The 19,617-nt window shown below is 44.7% G+C and overlaps 1 protein-coding gene across 2 annotated transcripts in view; it reads left to right on the forward strand.

The window, feature by feature from the left end:
* CAMK2A (calcium/calmodulin dependent protein kinase II alpha) overlaps positions 1–19,617 on the forward strand; it is a 586,451-nt gene that overhangs the window by 492,156 nt on the left and 74,678 nt on the right. The window contains exons 11-14 of one of the 2 annotated variants that reach the window (XM_086931308.1): positions 1,418–1,501; positions 2,214–2,256; positions 13,514–13,554; positions 16,704–16,736. In XM_086931308.1, coding sequence (XP_086787434.1) covers positions 1,418–1,501; positions 2,214–2,256; positions 13,514–13,554; positions 16,704–16,736 — 201 coding nt within the window. The remainder of the gene's footprint in view (positions 1–1,417; positions 1,502–2,213; positions 2,257–13,513; positions 13,555–16,703; positions 16,737–19,617) is intronic. The other variant, XM_086931309.1, reaches the window with a different exon arrangement.

Raw genomic sequence — 19,617 nt, forward strand, 5'->3', positions numbered from 1 at the left:
TCTTTAGTTACAAACATCAGCCACTTGGAACATTCTCCTAATTTTTCTTTGGTAGAGTCAAAGCATGGCCACCTATGAAAATGTGTGCTTTGCCTGAAAACGTTTATTCATTTGTACTATACAATTAACATTTCTATGGCAATGGTGGCCTTCCGTCACCGAAGTCCTTTCAAGTTGCAATGAGTTCCAAGGATTCAAGTTCAGGCACTTTGGTGCTGACCCGAAATCCCGGTTTTCATTGCAACTGTTGTGTACTAACTAAACCTGAACATACCTTATAAGCAAGGTGTGCTGCGGTGAGCAAACACTGCTCTCAATCTAACCAGAGAAAGACGATTTCCTATAGTTCTGAGAAGAACAAAATTACATGGATGGATCCCCTTAAGATGTAACCCCTTTATCATTCTCAGGTAATTATTACATTCCAGTCTATTATCTTTGTACTCACACTGCCTTTATAGATAAGAATCGTCTCCACGCAGCCATATCAGGCACAATCCCTGGACTTAGTCCTCTGGCGCCCTTCAGATCTCTCTAGATCAGGCAGTCTTTTCTCTTAATTCACATGTCCCAGACCATGCTAGTGTAGATCTCAGTGGAGCAGACCAGATGCTTCTCAATACAGATGTCACCACAGTCCTGTTGCTTTCGGTGTACGTTCCCTTGGAGCAGGCTCCTCACCTCAGAGGATGGATGAACCTTGCTTCGCTGAACTAAAGTCATACGAATTGCCAGTTATTCAAGGTTATCTGGGCCGTCAAGCCCTATGGGGTATTTTTAAGGCTATATTGTCCTGCACGTTGAAACCATTCCCCTCAAGGATTCAAAAAAGAAAGGCACTGCTTCCATGATGGGCTCAGCGCCACCCACAGAGTTAAAATATCAAGTTGTGAGGGTTACTGGTCCACCAAGAATTAATAAAAATGTTGTAATGACCTGAGAGACCTACCCTCCCATCAGCCGCGGTCCGCGCAGGTAACAGCGGTGGGGCCGTATAAGGTGGGCTTCCAAGGGATTATGCAGAGGGAAAATGAATTATTTATTTAATTTTCCCCCTGGCATCATCCTCCGGAATGCCCCCTTACACGGTCCCACCACCCCACCTCTGTTACCTGCACAGACCGCGATAGACTCCCAGATAGGCCTTAAATAGACTAAAACACGCAAGTTGACGAGATCCCCTAGGGTGAAACTCCGTATCCTGTTGACTATCTCAAATCTTGAGAATAGGTTTGACATTTCAAAGGTGGTGAATAAAAAATATTCTGCTCTAGCATATGGCTGTGATGGTCCCTAAGGCGCACTGCATAGTTTCACATGTTTTTATTGAGCTCATTCGTAATTCCTCGTTTTACAAGTGTGTTTTGTCCTTGACTTTTCACTCTCTAACTGACCTCTCTTTTTTTCTCGCCTTCAGCACCGCTCCACAGTGGCCTCCTGCATGCACCGACAGGAGACGGTGGAGTGCTTGAAGAAGTTCAATGCTAGGAGGAAACTAAAGGTGAGCCGCCCACCCTATTAACTCTCCCTAAAGCTTCCTGAATCCATATTATCCCATTTCTTCATCTTCTCCTGCATCTCTCTGGTTCTCTTCTTTGTTTTGTTACTAGAACATTTGAAGGCAGTAAAGGTCCATCTCATCCTGTCTCCAAGAAGTTACCTAAGTAGTTCCAAAGACCCAGAATGCAAAAGTTTTGTCTAAAAGGTCTGGTTGAAGATTTTGGACATGTTGTGTTGTTCCCATTTACAGTTTGCTACTAGCAGAGCTTTACAGTGCTACATAGCATGGCCGACCAGGCCGCTATACTAAAAGACTTTTCCTAAAGCACTAGTGAGGGTGTTGTCACACTGCCAGTGTGGAGCGCTGAAGGCCACCACACAATCAACCACGTGAGGGGCAGAGGTGAGTATCCCACTGGACATATACTGACCACACGAGCCCACCTGTTTGCTTGGCAGAATCACCACAGGATCTCGACCTGGGCCTGCGGAGTCCTCTGGTGACTAGATGGCGCTGTGCACGGCAAATAAATATGTAATAGTATGACTTTGAGAACCTCCTAGTCCATTTCTTTTTCCGTGTCTCACTCCTGGTTTACTAAATTCCTTGAAAATGGCTTCTCTTGACAAGTGCCTTACTGTGAGCTTATGAAATTACCCTAATACTGAGCAGCTTGCATTTGCTGACAGCTCTTTTGTTCTTTCTCATCAAGGGTGCCATCCTGACCACCATGCTGGCAACGCGGAACTTCTCAGGTAGGGACCTTTTACCGTGGTGGTACCCCACTGGTTCTGTTTCATTGTATAATCTTTGCTTCTTGCCATGGTGAGGAGGGCTGGGGCAAGGCACCGTGGGTGCACCCTGCACAGGCCTACAGGTGGCGCATGGACCGTCGGTTTCAGGACTTGCCTGTGCATCAGAGAGGCTTGGTTGGAAAGATTAATTCACCTCCGTCTCACTTCCTCATCACAGTCATGGCCTTGTGAAGTAAAGGCTCTCATGAGGAATACTTGGCCTCGGAGTAATGAAGATTACCGGTAAGTAACTGAGGCTTCCAGATGCCAGGAGCAGCATGATATTTAAACCACAATATCTTAGTTCTGTCATCCTCTGAAACACAAAAACCTCTCCTAAAATCAACCGATTCATTTCTATTTCAAAATATTATGCAGTTGCACAGGCACTTCGGAAGATGTAAAACATCGTAGATAAAATCCTTCAAATGCAGCAGAATCAGAGCTCACCCACTGAAATGCGACATTACTGAAGGGCTGTGTACTTGAACGATAGACGGATCAATGGCACATAATTCAGAATATGACATAACCACAGGCTTTTCGTTAAAATGCAACACAACTGCAACGTGTTTGCGTGAAGTGAATTGTAGCCATAATGTGTTGATTCACATGCAAATAAAACATAAGAATACAGCTTTATTGGAAATGTAATAGGATCACAAGGCCGCATCAAATTTCATATAATTGATTGTTCAAATGTTGGCACCAAACTCATCTCCTACAGAAAGTTCACCACATACTCAGTCCTAATCACCACTACAAAAGTTTTGCATATCATGTAATCACTTTCGCCCCAATTTGCACTAGCAGAAGACGAGACAAAAACACATTTTGTATATCTTCTAATTCACAATCCAAGTGTGCCCTTGTGCCCTGCATGATTGCAAATTGTTTTCCTCAAATGCATTTGACTCCAGCATAAATGGGGCGTGAGCGGTGAAGATGTTAGCACAGCGAGGTCCATCCCAGTTGCTTCTGCCCATGAGATGCACCACTTTATGCATACTTATGTCAGGGAACGGAAATCGGAAGGCTGTTGCACTCCACCTCTCATGCAGCATACGCATGGATGTCATTTGGTGGTAGGTAGGGTTCGCATCTGTGACTTCCAGTTTGCTCCCTGCTACTCCTGGTACTCTCTTTGCGACCCTTGGCCTCAGAGGGGGCAAAATATTTGCCTCCTCTGAAGCCAGGGGTCGGAAAGGAAGTGCCAGGAGTAGCAGTGAGCAAGGTAGAGGTCACAGGTGCGACCCCTGACTACCTCCAAAGATGCCCATGAGCACACATATAATACTTTGGACACTGACAATGGATTCCCCCCGAATCCAGAAAGATTGTCACCCACGCACTCATAACAAGCAGACTGGACTACGGAAGCACCCTCTACACCGGAATCAACAAATCCCTGCTCCACAAGCTCCAGACCATACTGACCACCATGGCCAGACTTATCCTCTGCATTCCCATGACATGAACACATCACCCAACACATGTAAGAGAGAGCAAGAGAGAGATGACATTTGCATTATCCTGCCATCTACTGGCAGCTCTCTGTTGTCACAACTGCAAGAAGGATATTAATGCATCGTCTAATCTAACCAGGGTATGTATAAATATTCAAGGGCATAAAAATAACATTTTCAAATCGTGCAAAATATTACAACTTTAAGAAGACAAAAACGTCAAAAGCAGAAGTGCAAACTTTACCTCTTGTGTTTAATACATATTAACGCCTTAACCACGGTGGCAATTCCACCGCTGTGCGGGTATTCTAAAGGGTGGGCGGGGCTGCGACGGCCAAGGGTCAGGTTAAAAACAATAACTACTCTGTTTGTTCATATTTATGAACTACATTTCCTCTGATTCACTATTACTGTCAAGAAAGCCTAACCTTGCATGTCAAGATATATATTGTACATCGAGTTATAGATATTGAAGTAGAAAGAGGCAAAACATGACATGGGTCACTGGGGCGTTTCCCCTTTAAAATGTTGTCTTGCACTATTTAACCTACTATTTTTTGTGGGACTAGAACTAATGAACAGTATATTACATTTGTTATTTTACATAAATGACGTTAGGGGGTTAGTGAGCATTTAAAACAAAACACTTTACAGAGCCTTTCCATGCACTTGCCCTGGAAACATACTTGATTTTGACATTTAAAAAAAGCCTGTAACAGAGCAAACAACACTTCCGGTGACCATTGTACGTTGCATTGAGTATACTACTTGTACCGAACTCTAGATGGGTAACTATGAATAGTAGGGTTGTTTTCCACTGAGGGGTTGTAAGATACATAAAATAGGCAATGAGGGTGAAGCTCAAGTTGTCTACAATGTCACATTGAGCCATGAACAGCAAAACTCCACGTCCTTGATAATTAAATCGACGTGGTGTATGGGACTCCTGTAAGCTGGTACCACAGAGACGTTGTGCTGGTGCAGAGGAGTCAAGGGGAGCCATACATTATACTCTGGTCTCCGCCGGACTCTTCCCCCTTGCTTCCTCACTATGACCCTCACCCACCCCTTGCTTCATTCCCAATTATCAAAATACTAAAAAAACTGGAATTTTGACATCAGCAGCATTTCCCTCCTTCCCCCAAACAAAAAAAGCACACTTGACATCATGCATCCCTTTCCCACCACCGTCAGTGATCTATTTTCCTGTATTTGACTTCCTTTAGAAACTGCACTCAATTTATAGAATTGTAGATCGGAAGCTATTAATCACTGGCCTATTTTTCACTAGAAGGTTCTGAGCGACATAGAATACTCACATTTTACCCATCTGGATTTTATGTTGCATATTGCCCGCACCCCAATTCATCTGCACAAGCTTCCATCGTAGGATGAACTTACTCAATATGTAATATGTGAAAAGAAAGCTTAAAAATCCCTTATCTCCTGCCTTCAAGACACACTCATACTTTCAAATTAAACAGGTAAGTGCTTAGCCCCCTGACATCCACCTCCACCCATAGTGGTCTGCTGGACACGTTCTAGTGCTCTAGCACATGCCTTATGTAACCAGCCGCTCCCTGGGGGCTGGCCTATACATTCACCCCTCACCATCCATTACAGGTGTCACCGGTCAGGTGACCCTGCCAATAAAAGGGGCAGAGCGCACAATTCCACTTACCATAAGTAAGTGTCTGTGTCGTTTGTTGGCTGCATGAGGGCCTAGGACCGTAAATATTACACCACCACTCTCTGAAAACAACCCTCGCCTTCACTCTCCTTCCCAAATCCAAATATTAAAAATACAGGCCTCCTGACAACCTCTCACGCTACCGCGTGCAAATGCCCCACCAACGATTACCTCCCCACAAATAGGAAAAAATAATATCTATCATCCTGTCATTCACCCTACCACCTTCTGCACCATCCCACCCCCAGCCCAAAGCTGCACTCCTCATTTCCCTTGAATTATGTCACAACTGCAGTTAACCACTCTGGTGAACCACTATTGTGACATCACTCTCTTTGAAATAGAAGAAATTATTTAATCATAGATGAGTTCCAAACTCAGAAGGAGTTAAGATCAGCATTGGATGACACTTTATTATAATAATTTCTGTTTTCTAAATGCAATATAGCAATACCGAATGACTGGACTAGGCCTGGGTGGAAAACTATGCTACCTACGCTCGCGTAGTTTGCATAGTTTGCGCAACTACACGCTACGCGAATTGCACGTAGCACAGTGCAAAAATGCATAGCGGGCATTTTTTGCTTGCTCGCGGTCCTCAACGTCAAGTTGGCAACTGTGAGCAAGCAAAATGACATCGCGGCGAGACTTTATCCTAGTTCGCGATCAGCAACATCAAGTTGCCGATCATGAGCGTGGAAAATAAACCTTCCGGTGAGATTCTCAATGCGGGGAGGTCAGGTTTCTCATTGCGAGTGGTCGCGTATGCTCACGACCGCTCGCGATGAGAAACTACCAGTCTGTGTTGAGAAAACTGCCACTTGAGTACAAATCTACTCGAGTGGCAAAAAACGACCGCTTGCACTGTGTAAGATGCCATTTGCAATGATTGCACAGTGCGGACAAGCATGCACCACTGTGCAATCATTGCAAATAGCATTCCCCTACCGCAGTACGCAGTTCACGTAGTGCTACGTGTAGCTCGCGTAGTGCGGAGTGCACTTTGCGTAGCTACGCGTAGCACTACTACGCGAACTACGCCCAGGGTTAGACTAGACAGACATGTCTTAAACAATGTTGGCCTCAGTTGTTTGTAAACACAAATAAAACTCACATTTAAATGGCACAGGCTTTATTCAAAGACCTATGTAGAAAAACAAGGAGGAGTGAGAAGCTAAACTGGGGCAACCCTCAGCCTCCATTAAACTTAATCAGTACACAAGAGAGGACAAGCTTCACAACAAATTATAATAGCCAGTAGTGTTAGCATGCACAGGCTGGTGTATTTCAAAAAGGTTTGCCGTTTTTATGACACCTACATGAGTCATAAAAATTCAGGCTCCATGAGGTAGTGGGGGTGGAGCAATCCCTATCGTGACACTCTTTAGGAGAATAGAAAACACAGTATTTACCTTTTGTTTTCTAAAGAGAGGACTCAATTATCCTGTTTCCCTAGACATCGTCCTCCCTTGCACCTGTTCAGCTCCCTGCACTCCTCTGGTGATGGCTGGCCCTGAATTGAGCTGTCATTTATGTTTAGGGAGGAGGTCATGTGACCAGAGTCACAAGGTCCCTTAAGAAGGAGTGTTTCCTGCTGGCATGAAGGACTGCTGGGAAATGTAGTCCCAACTCCAAAATGTCCCTTGGTTGCTAAAGGGTTTTGTGCTCAAACCCAATTTTGACAGATTCCGTTTACATTGTGAATTGGCCAATTTCTTTCGCAAATGATGCCTGACATTCTGGTGATATGGAGAGGGGACATACAGACAGCCTCCGACTTCATTACTTGGCTCAACAACCAGGATAGGAATCTTAAATTCTCATATACTCTCAGTAGAGAATCACTTACATTCCTAGATGTGGATATTACATTACATGATTAGGGGTGTGATTCACCGTTTAACAAAAATGCTTTGGTGATTTCTATTTCAGAAACTACTTGAGGGAAAATGTCCTATATCATCTGTATGACTGCATGCTTCATATTAACGTACTGTGTAGACCAGCATTAGGATTTGGCATTTAACACAATCTGTAGAAAATCTACAGATTGAGTTGGTCCTGAAGAAAGCCTGCTGACCCTGAGTTGCACTTGTAACAGGCTGAAACAGGCCGACCTTACTGAGTTAAAGATATTAGGGATCATTGCACTCATAGAACATCACACTGTTTTTATCCCAGTTAAAGGACCTTATTAATAAACAAGAATTAGGATCCTGAAGGCTTTTTTAACTTGCACCTAGGTTTTTGTAATAGCTCTGCTTACAAACCACGTTGAGCCCACCCACTCACACTAGGTGGAGTGGGTGAGGATCCAAAGATGAATCATGCCACTGTTGGTACTAGTAGGTGAGGATTTTACTAATATATCCATGTGATGTAAGGGTAGCACGGATTCACCTGGGTTCAGATTCCTTTCCCCTTAGATATATATATAATGAGACCAGTTAATTGACCTTCTTAAACATTAGGACTTCATCAGTGGTGAGGCTTTCCCTCTCTTGTGTACTGTTTACTCAAAGACCAACTTCACATTTCCCATAGTTGATTGTTTCCACTGACACTAAAATTGAGAAGCTAATCTAAAAAAATAGCACTTCCAGATCATGCACCAGCAGAGTGAAAAATTACACCTAAGTACATCAAATCCAGGCACTCTATATGAAACTTAGCCAATTCCTATTATCAAATGAAGCAATTCCTACAGAGAAATGTGGGCTCCATAAAATATCTGAACAATGTAAGTTTGAATGTCAATAATGAATGGAAAATAGTAGCTTTATTTTCAGAAGAATTTCAAAGAACATTGAAAATACAATGCAATTCAAATATTTCTCCTAAAAAAAGAGCAGCGTGAATTATTTAGATTAAAGTAACATTTTGAGAGGAGATGTAGAAAAGTACAAAATTGTATATGCACTTGTAATGATGCTCTGCATAGCAACCCACAATTGGTCGATTTTTGTTTTTATTAGAAATCGTTAATGAATTTTGGAAATTAATATTAGGGTAAAGGGTACACTAGGAAACATCCCGGGTGCACCCTCTACCAAAATTACTTTTAAACATGAATATTTGTAATGCTGTTTCAGTAGGAGGATAACTCCATGATATCCACAGAGATTACATTACCATAAGACATTGATATCCTTGTGAACATATAATTAGACCTGTTGTTCTTAAAAATGAAAATAGAATTATATTGATGAAACGCTTAGTCTTTCTTTTAATGCAAAAAACAACATCATTAATAGTAGTGCGCCCCAATATATTTGTATATATACTCAATCGGACTACTAATTGCATTAGCTGTATGCATCTCAAGAAAGGGAACCTTTCTCATTAGGTCACCTCAAACATCTTAAAATATGTTGCATCTGCTAAGTGGATGGTGGTTTGATGAGAAAAGTTTTCATTGCACTTTCTTATAACACCAAATGAGGCATTAATGGGTAAATGGTATAAATAATCTCAGTGACAGGTTGAAATACATGAGTTGAATATAGAGACAATTGTATTCAATGTACTTGTCTTTTCATCTATAAAACGTGAAGAATGGTAAGAAGTAGATGTGCCATGGCCCAAAACAGAATTTCCAATTGGTTTGCAGAATCTACAAAGTGCGTGTTAAGTTTAAGAGAAAGAGGTGATGGTACTGTGGCATAACATATTGATGACTAATGATGGTAACAGCGCCTATGTGTGGTGAGTGGAATTGTCCAAGTTGAAGAAATTTCTAGTTAAAATATTTTTATTTGTTACTGGGTGAGCATCATTTACAAAACAAAATCTTGAAGAACCTTCACCAAATAGTCTAACAGTCTAAATCATGTGTTAGGATGACAAAGTTTACCCGCTGCAAAGGTCTTTCTGATTGAATCTTGTTGAAGCTCACAGGGACTGAGCTGCAAATTCTAGCTGAAATTCACCATTCTAATGGAAACATATTGGACTCCTCGTAGTGAAAATAAATACACCTTTTAAAAAAAAGGATCAGTTTTACAAATGTTCTAAGGTAAAAGGTGATGATGTTCATCTTATTTATAAGTATTTATTTCTGAAATCTTAATTTGAGGAAGTTTTGCATTACCTGAGTTTTGTATCCTTGCCAGCCTTTTTTTTGCAACAAATGCAGAAGTAATCCTCATAACAAATTTTAAAAACGATCAGTAAAGAGGCTAAATATAAAAGATCGTGTTGTCTAAAGTTTGTCATGATAGGCAACGGTTATGCGTTAACTTTGGAACTCTAAATCGATTCAATTAGGAGGAAGGGGTGCTTCTAGCTTGATTGGAACAAGTAACACTAGAGTAAAAACAAAAAATATGGAAGGAATCATTGCATTATTATTCATATTATTATGCTCTACAATCTCTTTATGATGGAAATATTATACAAATCTTCTGATAAGGGTTGAGTCAGAATTGCTAGTGGAAATTGGAGTGTGTGGCATACATGGGTCCTGAAGCACCCGGGGATTCAATTCTCCTGATTATAACTCACCCCCTTGTTTATCGCTCGTATCATAACTACCTTTCTATTTACTATTGTACAGCACTGTGACATCTGAAAGAGTTGTGTTCGCGCTATATAAAGCTCTTTAAATAAATACATCAATAAAATAAAATAATTTTCTTTTTACATTTATAATATAGAATGAAAGTATTGTGTTGGCTTTTTTACTCTTAATCTTGTGTTCATACTAACTCTTGTGAAAGAGAAAATATATTAATAATTGATTTGAACAAAAAGAAAAAGGAAACAAAATAAAAGGGCAACTCCTTAAAATACATACGACAAAACAAGATAATTACATAGTTGCTATTTAATATGCAAAAGGTGAAAGCTTTAAACTTGAAATATGAGTTTATTTAAATGGCTTAAAGTTTACTTTTGTAAGCTGCCAGAAGTAGATTTCTATTTTCACTTTTTAACGTTTAGAACACCCGTTTTTCCACTGTCAAAAAAGGAGTGCAATGGAGTCTTATTGCCTTCCTTCAATTATTTTGCATGTTTTCTCTAGAGTTAGCCCATCATCATGTTCGTTGTCTCAGTCCTTCCTTGAATACAGAGATGAGCAACTTCTGAAGGGGAACATCTAGATACCTACTTAACTCAAATCTAAAGTATCTCACATCTGGCTTGACCAGCTCTCCCTGCAGCTGGATCTTAAAGGACTGGCTCCCCTTCAGCCTTCTTGTTTAGCCTGCCTTGCAGAGTACAGACTCCTTGCCCACCCTCTGAAGAGAGCCTACTGGATGTTGTTGATTCTTGATGGGCACGGACTGGTGGGACCAGGAAGTTGCTTGGATGATGACAACAAATGAGATTCTCTGTGCGGGGAGGTTCTGGTAGCTCATTGGAGCACTCATGACAAAGGCAGAGGCTGAAATGTCAGTCTGGGTCCACTCTTTGGTTATGTCAGGAATCAGGATCCTAGCTGAAGCATCTTCTGCACCTCCGTTATCTTCCTTCTGTGGTTAGACTAAGCGAAAGTGTGACGAGTCGTGCTCCACCTTTATCCTCTTCTGCTAACCGCAGCAGCGAGCAGGTGGAAGGGCAGGTCACCCTTGAGGCAGCCTTGAGAGTGCTTCAGCAACCCCTGTAGCAACACCTTCTGCCTGTCTTCTCCCTTTTATTTGGTGGCTGTAGGGAGGGACAGATAGTTGGAACAGTTGATGTTGTGTCAAGTGTGGGGGAGAGATACCAACGGCGCAGTTTGGAGGGGCCGCAGGCACTTTAACAGCAATCGCTGAGGACATCAGCATTGCGGGACAGCTCACTGTTTCAGGGAGAAGAGCCGGCCATGGAAGCCAAGTTTAGATGAATCTCTACCATGCAGCAAGCAGTGGCTGGAGGGTTAGCAGGGATTCTGTGGTGGTCTCAGACTCTACCGCAGTTGCCTTTATTCTTCTGCGTTCAATCAGTGCACTAGCCTCACATAGTTAAAGCCCATTGTTGATGAATAATTGTCTTGTTTTTTTTGCCTTCCTACATTTGGAGAAGTAACATGAATTATCTCCGGCTACCCTCACTAAACAGCTAGTTAAATGCCTTTGTCCAGTGCATAATTTGAGCCGGTAGTTGACTGGACACTCACAAAGGTGCCGATGGGGGTGGGGCCCTAGTAAATAGTTGGACGTGTCGCATTCCAGTTTGCGATTCCTGGTGGCTGAGGTCCCCCGTGATGGTGAGGAATTAGTCCCGAACCCAATGGCTTGACAGGCTCAATACACATACTCATACACATACAAACTCAATACACATACAAACACATACTCAATTGGTAACTTTACAGGTGAGTGGTGCTTTTTCTTTCCATTGGTTGAAAAAGATGAGTGTGGTTAACTGCATATGGGCTGCATGGGTTCCTTGGATGACCAGCTGCCAGCCTGTGACTCCACCTGAATTGGATATGCCATCTTATCTTAGAGAAATTTCTGGAAGCCGAGCTAAGCTTCCCTGTCCTTACATGCCCTTTCTCTTTCCCCGGTACGACGTGCTTGCATAACTTTGTGCATAACTTTGTGGAGTGTTTTTTTTTTTTAAACGTTGATGGAATGTCATTCTAAAGAGATCGTTTTTAAAATGTTTCTGTTGCAGTCACTTTGCACCTTCCAATTTTCTACAGTTTCATATTAGGCTTTCGTTCCTTTCAGTTGAGTGTCAAACTTCCCCAACTCAAGGACAGGGGTGGGGGCGCCTTTTAGAGCTTGACAGGTGGGATTAAAGCAATGGACCATTGTTTATCAGCCTCTTTGGAAAGTGGCTTGCAGCTGTCTAGTGCAGAGATGGTATCACTTGACCTTCAGCGGTTGGCACTAAATTTAGAGACGGCATGGAAGAGAGAAGGGGTGGGGGGAGGACAGGCGCACAGAGCCGCGGCAACAGAAATGTGAATTTGCAAGGGAGACTCACAAAACAACATAAGAGAGAAAGAGGCGAAGACGGGTGTGATGTTACAGGCAGAGAGAAAGAGGTAGTCTGAGGCGGGAGAAGAAAGAAAACAAGAAAAAAAGATTAAAGAGGAAAGACAGAGAGAGATATCGAAAGAGGAGAAGAGCGTGAGAGACTGGGAGAGAAAAAGTTGGTAAGTGGGGAGTGGGATGGGGAACGAGAGGAAAGAAGCAATAGTGGAAGGAAAAATGGAGGAAAGGAAGGAGGGGACATGGGGAATACAGGAACGAATGAAGAACAGAAGAAAGAAGGAAAGAAAGGATGTTTGGAAAGAAGAAATAGATAATACAGAAAAAGATGGAAGAAACAAGGCAAAGGATATAATGATCAAAGAAAGGGTGAAACGAAGGAATGAGGGAATGTAGAAAGGAGGAAGCTCAAAATAAAGTCGTGAGTAAGTGTGGAAGGGGTAGAAAGTAAGAAAAAGAAAGATATCAATTAACAATTACAAGGTAAAGGAATCATGAAAAAGGATGAGAAAGAGAACGACTGAGTAGAGAGCAAATTGGGTAAGGAACACGAAAACGGGGAAAGCATGCGGTAAAACAAGAAAGTGAAGGAACTAGAAAGACCGCTGGCGAATGCATTGCTGTTGCCGCTACCAAGACAAACAATGGAAGGAATCTATTCTGACCGATAAGGTTACCCATGACAGTAGAGGAGGTTGGCCCGGGACACAAGAGGGCCCCGCAGGCCGTGCCTCCCTCCTGAAGGCGTGGGCCGACAAGGGGGCCAGCTTCCCGCAGTCTGCTGCAACACTGCTGTAAGAAGTAGAAACGCTCCACAACCATGGCCGACCACCCACTGCTGGCCACGCACTGGTGATAGCTGGAGAGAGGTGCAAACGAGATGGCTCGGCGGCCTAAGCTGCATCCAGAGTGACAGGGCTCAGGCAGCGTCAGCAGAGGGCAGTAGAAGGGGACCTTTTGCTTTACCAAAGCTGCCTACAGGAGCTGCACTCATGAAGGCATGCAGGCACCCGCCGGAGACCCTGCGCGTGACCCCCCACCAGAGCCAGCCCACGTCACCCTGCCCATGCTGGTGCTGATCATGTGTGTCCTCGTGCCCTGCCTGGCGCTGCTAACCCTCTACCTTCTCTCCTTAGGAGGAAAAGGCGGCAGCAACAAGAAGAACGATGGTGTGAAGGTAAGTTTAGCCGGCGCCACCAGTGCCTAGGGCTTGGTCACTCCGTATGCTTTTTGCATGTCTAGTTTCAGCCACTTTTCTTGGTCCAGGGACATTTTTTGCCCCTGTGCATGAGGCAAGAGTCAGTCTCTATGTATTTTTCTAGAGTTCAGCTCTACTTCCTGCCTCCTGCTGCTTTGGTTGGGTTTGAAATTATTAAACCGCACCTTACATGGCCTGGCAGTATTCCATAGGCTTGTTTCTAGGATGTCTTTTGTTGTGACTCACAGTGCATCCGGGCTACAGGATTTGACTTCAGCCTCTGGTCTGGTTCCTAGACGCAGCTCGAACAGCCATGGTTGGCCTGCTTCTGGAACCTGCCACCTTAACACGTGTTTGGCAACAGTGAGATGCCAGTGGCTTGATTCCAGACTCTGACTGCCAGAAATGGCCCCACAGCCTGGTTTCAAGGCCTGACATTTACCCCTCGACCTGACCCTCGCAGGTAGGCCCAAGAGAGACAGGTCTCCGAGCATGGTGCCAGGCCCTGCTCTCTAGAACATGACCTTTTCTCTAGGCACGCGTGGGCATCAGCGGCCCGTGCGAGGTGCTCCCTTGCTTTGTTACTGGTTTGGGCCCATTCCCGGTGGTGGACATAGAACTTCCGGAACGCGTGAGTTTATGACCGGAAACGATGCCTGTGAAGTACATGACGACAAGTGCATGTTCACGTTATTGATCTGACTCCTTGGGTCGTGTCACCTGGGAGGCTTGGGGTGCCTCTCTTGTACAAAAAATTGAATGTAACATTGGGTCATTCTTAGCAGCCACTGCAGTGGAATCTAGCAGGTTCCATTGGAGCCTTTCCATCTCATCGACAGAGCGCCTGCTGCCTTACTCACCCCACTGCTCGCTGTCTCACCCGCCCCACGGCCTGCTGCCTCATTCACCTCCACCTGCCTTCTTGATCAACCCATTGTCTGCTACCTCAACCACGCCATGGCCTGCTGCCTTTAGCGACTCACCACCGCTGCCACCATCAACGCACTGCTCACCGATTTAGGCACCCTTCTGCCAGCTGCACCAGTGACACCACAGCCTTCAGCCTACATCACCCATTGTAAACTGTCTTATTCACTGCATTGCCTGCAGCACCTATCATTCACTGCTTGCTAAATACAGTCCACCTGCTCCTCAGCCTCAGTCACAGCCTTCCTGCGGCCGCACCCCCTGCACTGCTGGCAAGAACCAAGTCCCTCACTGCTGCTGCTCGTAGCCTCCATCATTCTCATTCTTGCTACATCAATACTTCTACCACTCACTACCTCAGCCACCTCACTGCTCGCTGCCTCATTTACCACTATGCTCATTGCCACAGTAACCTATTTTGCTGCTGCATCATTGCACTTATTGTTTACTACCTCATTCACTGCAGTGCTCACTGCCTCAGTCACCACACTGCTCGCTGCCACAGTCACCTCACTTCAGGCTGCCTCAGACACCACACTTCTCGCTGCCTGAGCCACCACACTGCTCGCTGCCTCAGCCACCACACTGCTCGCTGCCACAGTCACCTCACTTCTCACTGCCTCAGCCACCACACTGCTCGCTGCCTCAGTCACTGCACGCTGGCGCATTCAACTCACTTTTCACTACATTAGTAGTTAAATTATTCACTACTACAATCAAAACACTGCTCACTGGTGCAGCCAAAGCACAGCTCACTGCCTCAATCACCACACTGCTTGCTGCCTAAGTCACCTCACTACTCGCTGCTACAGCCACCCCACTGCCTGCAACCTCCTTCCACTGCTGCTCACCCTCCACCGGGACTTTTCACTGTGTTGTGTAGTCTGGGTTCTCTCGTGTGTTGTCTGGTTCCCTGCTTCATTCTCTGCCATTTCTATGTCTCGTCTTCGACGTGGTGCTAATCCCCCCACTTACTCTTCTGCTTTCTCTCCTCCCTTTTGCTTGCTTACGTCCTTTGCTGTTCCCTACCCACCTACTGCCCTCTTCGCCTCTGTCTGTTCTATTCTCCTCTTCTTCTCTTTCTGTCTCATTCTTTCTTGTCTCCCCTGTTCGTTTATTTGCTTCCCAGTTTTTCGCTTTTCCTCTCTGCCTCTTCCATCTTTTGCCTCGCTTTTCCTCTAAGCAGATATATTTCCATTTGTGATCTCGTTCACTTTGTTCCTTTCCTCTTTGCTTGTCTCTTTTTCTTTCCTTCTGTCTTCCATTTTCTGCTTTCTTCCTACGCCTGCTCGTCTGCTCTTGCCAACACAGCTTGTTTTTCACTCTAGTATTCTCTTGGCTGTGCTGCATCTCCCTCCCTCCCTCCCTCCCTCCCTCCCTCCCTCCCTCCCTCCCCCCTTCCTTCCTTCCTTCCTTCCTTCCTTCCTTCCTTCCTTCCTTCCTTCCTTCCTTCCTTCCTTCCTTCCTTCCTTCCTTCCTTCCTTCCTTCCTTCCTTCCTTCCTTCCTTCCTTCCTTCCTTCCTTCCTTCCTTCCTTCCTTCCTTCCTCCCTCCCTCCCTCCCTCACTCCCTTCCTCCCTCCCTCCGTTCTCTAGTGACATTGCTGCTGCTGTCTTCTTTGCCCCGCTATTTTTCAACCTTCTCATGTTTTGTGACCAACTCTCTCTCTCTCTCTCTCCCCCTCACTCACTCTCTCTCTCTCTCTCTTTCTACTACTTTTTCAATCCTACACATCTCTCTTTCTCTGCTGATCTCCCACTCCCTCTCTTTCCTGGTTCTCTCCTTTTCGCCCTGACTCCTCCACATATCTTTGTCTTTCTCTACTCCCTTTCCCTCCTTATCTCTCTAACCAAAATTTCTGTTTCTTATTCACTCTTTTTCTTTCTTCTTTTTTCTATCTTTCTTCCTTCCTGTTTTTCTCAGCTTTTCTTCTGCTTGCTGTTCCTTTCTGGTCAACTCTTTCTCCCCATTACTTTCAGTCTCGCAGTGTTGCTTTATATCACCTCTCTTTCTCACTTTGTCCAGCTCGATGCTGTATATCTCCTTTCTTTCTCACCCGCACTATCTCTCCCTCTTCTTTTCTCCCTCTACCTTGCGTTTACTTTATCTTTCCTCTTGCCTTTCTTGTGCTCGCTGCCTCTCCCTGTGCCACCCGCTGCCTCTCTCACTCTGCTTTCCTATCTGTTCTCCTTGTTTTTCCAGAAAAGAAAGTCCAGTTCCAGTGTCCAGTTAATGGTGAGTGTTTTTTGTCTACTATAGAGCCGGTCTACCTGGACCGGGGTACAGCCAGCATCTAAACCAGGCTGGCTAGGCATCAAGTGACAGCCTGTTCTCAGTCCCTTGAGTAATGGGACAGGAAGTCCTCCCTCATAGGCAAATGATGCCCATACAGATCAGTGATAGTGGATCACCGTGACATAATAATGCACCAAGATTTTAGCCTACAGCTTGCACTTTTAAATCACTTACTCATTATAGATTGTCTCATGCAATGAGTTATACTTTCATGCAACCCGGCCTTTTTAGCCCTCACTGCATTGCATTTTGGGACTTACAGTTTCAATTTAAACATTGTATGTATCGGCTGCAAAATGCTCTTAGCTATAAAGCCAGGATTGGCTGATGCTATCAAATGCAACTTTTCACCACAGTTATGACTCAGTGTCATAGAAAAACACCGGTTTGCAAAGTTAAATTGCTTTCAATAAAGGGTTAATTTAATTGGTAATTGAGTAACATGATTACATTGTTACAATAGACTAACCAAAGAATAGAAGAATATAGATTTACAATTTTAAAATAGCAGGATTCTTAAACCAATATGAGAATATTAAAATATTTGCATAAAATATAATAAACTGAGAATACAACACTAAAACAAATTCCTTTTCTAGGTCCCTAAAACCTCACTCAATTAGTGAACAAAATATAAAAAATGTAAGACTCGCAATATCCCCTATTTATTCCTTGCATGTTTGTCACGTTACATGTTTGTTGTGTCATTTACTCAGTGGCAATAAATTAAAGTTGTCTTTGGGAAATAATTCTGCGCAGTAGAAATAGTGAACCAAACAGTACACCAAACAGTCCTGTTTTAAGAATCAGGATTTGCATAATTTAGAAATATTACTCATTCGTTAGCCAAAATGCCTCAAACTAAGACTCACAATCATCCTCATTTAGTACTTTAAACATACCTAATCTGATAAGAGACTTTTAGCTTCAGATTCCTTACCTTTGAATTTCCCAGGCATCAGACTGGATCTGGAAAGTTTTGGACAAACAGTAACCCCTGCACGTTGTAGGGTGGCTCAGTCGTTTCCACTTGGTATCATCAACATCGTTGGGGCCAGATGTGACGTTGTGGTCACCTATATAGGCGCCATCCGGGCTTACTTCCATCCGTTCTTTTCTTTCCGCGCCAGTTAGCGCTGATCTGAAGAAGAGCTACTCCTTTGTTTCTTTTGACAGACTTTTTTGATGTTTTGTCGAGGCTTTAAGCCGTGTGCTGCCTGCCACTGCGCCATGTTGGTTACCGACCCGCAGCTTGTGTGCTTATGGTATCTCGAGCATGACCATGACTTGAAGATGTGCTCGGACTGCTGGGCCATGGCACCAAAGACTTTGAGGGAGCGGTCCCTAAAGTTGCTTGTGGCCTGGCAGTCTATGCCATCGAGCGTGACTCCTCTTAGGTCCTAGTCCTGATTGAGGAAGAGAAGGTCACAGGAATACTCCAGGAGCCCAGGTTCCTCCTCATCACACACGAGATCCTCGGGACACTCGGGGAGGAGGCACAAGAAGAAGAAGTCTAAGCAGAATTCAACTTCACCTCGTCCGTTGAGGATTGACGAGACAAGTGAGGAACGTTGATGTTCCAGGCACGGCTATGCTGAGCTGGAGCCAGGTTCAGCCGTCAACTCCCCCCTGCTCAGATAAGTTCGTTTTACCAGGCCATGCGCCGAGTATTTGAGCAGGCTGACCTCCATAATTGAGGTGTGCCTTCAGGCCCTGCAGGGTCAGAGGAGATCCCATCAGGTTCTGCAACTATGGCTCTGCCTCGGCTCTGGTGGGGTCTCATGGATCTGATTCTATATCCGGATCGGTGCTGGTTGTGCCAACATGACCTTTTCTGGTGCTGGTCCCGAAGTCAATGCCCCGGTGCCGCCAGCCCAATTCTGATTCCCGATGATTCAGAGTCGGCTCGGTGTCAGTCGACACCTACTCTGGCGCCAACGGGGCCCAGAGGCTCTAGGTCATTGCCTGAATGTTTTGAGGAGGTTTTAGGCATGGGAGAAGAATTGGAGGGTTCACTAGCCCCTTTAGAACACCAATTAGACTCTCCTGGTGAGGAATGTAACTGGTAGGAGACTTACAGTGGACCAGATATCTCTCTAGATTCTGGTATGCTCTCTCCACCTATTGTGACTATGGAGGAGGGAGCTTATTATGTTTAGGTGGTGAAGAGGGCAGCAGAAGTACTTGGCCTAGAGCTGCCCTCAGTGCAGGTCAAGACTAACCTCTTGTCTGAAGTGCTTCAGCCTGACTCTTCTTCATCTGAACCCCTTTTGCTCTTTAATGAGGCACTGTCATAGGTCCTTCTAGACTCATGGCTCAAGCCTAGCACAGGGGCTCCTGTGAGCAGGACTACAGCATGTCACCTTCACCCTGCCCGGGTGATCCAAGTTTCCTCAGCCAACATCCTACTACTGAGAGCTTGTTGGTGCAAGCCTCAACATCCCATGGTGCATTCCTTTCCACTCATCCGGACAGAGAATCCAAGAGGCTGGTCGAACTTGGGAAGAAGATGTTTCCTCCCCCAGGCAAGCATTGTGGTTGGTGACCAATGCATGCCTTTTGGGCTGTTTCTCGTTTACCTTATGGGAAACAGTTGTGCAAGTGCTGCCACAGGTCCAGGAAGAGGCCCGTGCCGTGCTCTCCCATGCCGTGAAAGATGAGAGGGATGCAGCAAAGTTCACCATTACGTGTGGTATGGATACGACTGACTCACTGGGTAGAACAGTTTCATCAATGGTGGCCTTGTGGCGCCACTCCTGGGTAAGAGCATTTGACTTCTCAGGGGATGTCCAGGCCAACCTCATGGACTTGACCTTCTATG

Source organism: Lissotriton vulgaris, chromosome 7 (assembly GCF_964263255.1).
Source record: "Lissotriton vulgaris chromosome 7, aLisVul1.2, whole genome shotgun sequence".
Classification (NCBI taxonomy): domain Eukaryota; kingdom Metazoa; phylum Chordata; class Amphibia; order Caudata; family Salamandridae; genus Lissotriton; species Lissotriton vulgaris.